The sequence below is a fragment of the Cynoglossus semilaevis genome, chromosome 20 (assembly GCF_000523025.1).
Source record: "Cynoglossus semilaevis isolate Cse_v1.0 chromosome 20, Cse_v1.0, whole genome shotgun sequence".
Classification (NCBI taxonomy): domain Eukaryota; kingdom Metazoa; phylum Chordata; class Actinopteri; order Pleuronectiformes; family Cynoglossidae; genus Cynoglossus; species Cynoglossus semilaevis.
Window position 1 is genome coordinate 5,679,060 of NC_024326.1, and position 3,259 is coordinate 5,682,318.

General features: G+C 39.0%; 1 protein-coding gene across 1 annotated transcript in view; it reads right to left on the bottom strand.

Annotated features, from left to right (window-relative positions):
- The window catches only part of LOC103396263 (probable G-protein coupled receptor 158), a 21,844-nt gene that overhangs the window by 10,974 nt on the left and 7,611 nt on the right, over positions 1-3,259 (bottom strand). Inside the window, 3 exon segments of the mRNA XM_025052430.1 lie at positions 32-100; positions 944-1,155; positions 2,893-2,995. Of these exon segments, the coding sequence (XP_024908198.1) occupies positions 32-100; positions 944-1,155; positions 2,893-2,995 (384 nt within the window).

Sequence of the window (3,259 nt, forward strand, 5' to 3'; positions counted from 1 at the left end):
GAGCTAATGTAACATTAGAACAGAGACTTACGGGAAAGTAGAGCAGCAGAGCCCCAAACATGATGGCTTCTAGAAGAATCAGACCAGATGTGCGGATGCTCTGTTAAAGAAACAAAAAAACGAAAAAACAAAAATGAAGCCAGAAAAGAAAAACATGTAGAAAAAAAATGAACTGATTTAATTTCAAACAATTATATCATAACATTTTATCGATATGTTTTTACAATTGATGTGAAAAGTACTGCATGAGATCGCCATAGCAACGTCGTAAATGTATATAAATAAGCAGGAGAAGTAGATTCAGAAATAGAAAGGCTGATGGTGACTCTGGCCTGAGAAAAAGGTACCTACACCCAAAAGTGCGGAATTATGCTTTTAGCAAACCCAGCCAAAGGATGGGGGAAAAAAAGTGCGACTTATAGTCCGGAAAATACGGTACTAATACGAAATACGAAACTGCAGCCAGTATGGTTCCATCCTATAATTTTGTGTGTGAAATGTCACGTTTGTGGCGCTTTGGTCCAGAGGCAATGTCTGTGTCATTGGTGTGGAACCCCAGGTCCAGATCGAACGCCAGTTAGGGCGGTTGGCGCCCTCCGGTGGTAACGGATAAGCGGATGAAAATGGATGGATGGATGGATGGCAGTTGGATATTAACAAAAATTGGGTTATGTAACGAAAAAAAAATTGGATTGATGTAACGACTTTTCTCTCAGGTATTCAGTCATAAATACTAGAAACGTTTGTTTAGTTAGAACTGAAGGAGCCTCTTGGGTGAGAGACGTCTTCAAGAAACCTAGAGAGTCCGGTCTCTACCAGACTGCTTCAGGCAGAGGTCAAGAGGCATTGATAATAAAAGGAACATAAATCAATGCCAACGTGTGTCATTTGTGCTTCTACTGGCTGAAAAGTTCTTCAGAACAACATATATTAGCTCTCGTACCTTGTTGCTCCTGAAATAGTAGACCACAACCATCAAGGCCAGATCGATCACTATACACAGAGCCTGGAGAGAGGCCAGCGGGAGCCGCAAGGCTCCGTCCTCTAACACCAGACACGGTGCGTCGTCCTGGCAGTGAGTGCAACCCTTACGACACGGTAGACATTTACTGGACACTTCAGAGATTTCGTCACGGTGAGAACCCAGCTCCTCGCCTGTAAAAAAAAAAAAAAAAAAAAAAAAAAAAAATGTCAGAATGTTAACCATAATTTGCTGGAGATTTGAAGGCGCAACAGGAGGGACGGGAGGAAGCAGTAATCGTAAAAATTGATTTAGTGTTGTCAAACATTTACAAGGTGGATAATTAATATTTTAAAGGCCACACATTGACTCGTTTTAAAAAGCTCGCTCAATCATTTTGATGGACTGGGGGAAATCATAAAGACTTGTTAATCACAAAGACTGGGAGAGTCTGTATCACTGCTAAAATGTTACTCTACCAGAAAGTTTTAATGGCTACCTTTGATCTGTGGCTGTCATTTATCAAAGCTGTTTTACTTGTACTTTAAAGACTTTTTGATTTTTTTTTTTTTTTGCTGTACACTAAGGGCTGTCAAACTCAAACTCAAAAGTGGGCCAAAATTAAAAAACTGGGACGAAGTCGGGGGTAAACTTAATATTTATTGAGAAATTGACGGCAATTGTGCTTCTCTTTTTTTCCCCCCTTCTCTCCAGATATGTAATGGAATGTAGAATTTTATCATATAGAAACAAACTTTTGCATAAACATTGAATCTGGAACAAGCAAAGCTTAATATTAAAAACACATGAGAAATCAGTAGTATTTGTTTCTTATTATGTGTCTTTATCTGAGTTCCTTTTTAATTTTATTATTTTTTTCCCACAGGACAACAACAAAAAAGGTGCTATAACGTAGCGCATACAACACTAATACTATAAATCCTGCCAGTATATACGTATATTATATACTGGCGGGCCAACTCTAGTACAGATTTGCATTAATCTTCCGGGCCAAATATAATTACAATACGGACCAGATTTGGCCCCCGGGCCTGAGTTTGACACATGTGTGTACATTAGTAGATTAGATAAAAGGAAAGAACTCCCACAAAATTAATAAAGTTCTATCTATTTATGTACTTATCTATCTAATATCAACAGTTTTGATCTTGACAAATTTGAGGTATTTCAGATTTGACCGTCAGTTTCCAAATACTCTACTGGCAATTTAAACTCCCCCTTCCCTGTCCCTCTACCTTTTTCTTTTTCCTGCGATATCTGTCCAGTTGGCCCGTTGCTAGGGAACAATATTAAAATATGAATCCAACCCCCTTTTTCATTATTCAGTTGATGCATGACGAATAACAATGAAGTTCCAGGATGAGGAGTGCAGTTGCGTGTCACAACAAGGCAATCTACGCAGCAGAGATTTTTAATGACACGGTCTTTAAAGATGAGCTCCTGCACAGACGCAACTCTTACTCTACGGGCATGATGATGCGTTACAAAAAAAAAAAAAAGAACCCAGCTTAGCATGTCATTCGCCAAAGGCAGTCGTCTCATTAGCTTCCTCACCAGGCATTTTAATCAAAACCTGACTGGTTTTTGACCCCACACATAAAACACACCAAATGTGTATAAACGACATCACGGTATATGCGATGGTACGTACGCTTCAAGTGAGCTGGATTGAACCCCCCCTCGCGGGCCGGTTTTGGCCTGCGGGCTATATGTTTGACACCCTGCCAAAGTGACTTATCTGCCCGATGTCTGTTGCATAAACTGGAAACCCAAAAAAAAGCATTTATTTTTCCAATACCCATTACTCAATACCCATGAGTATCCGAATGAACCTAGGAGCTGTGTTGTTGCTGTTGATGCTGATGAAACAGCAACTCCATACCAGTAGCCAAAAGAAAAATCTAACCTACTTTTAAAGCCATTCAGGGCCACTCTGTGTGGGTGGTAGAATCCCCTCCTGCACTGACACTTGTACTTGTCCAACACAAATCCATGTCCAGCGATTGGCGTGCACTGGGGAAATAAGACGACAAGCAGAGAGTCATTTTAAAAAGCAGTGGTAAAAGATGTCGGCGTCGAATAACTGCAGTAAGAAGAAGGATGAAGCGCATATCAAAGCAGGTCTTTGCTGCTTGGAAAAAAAAAGATATAAATATAATCATAAAATATATAATCATATAGTTTCAAATGAAAAAAAAGAATAGATGAATAATATAGGATTATATATTATGTTTGAAATAAAAACAAATTATACATATATTACATATTTTACAACAA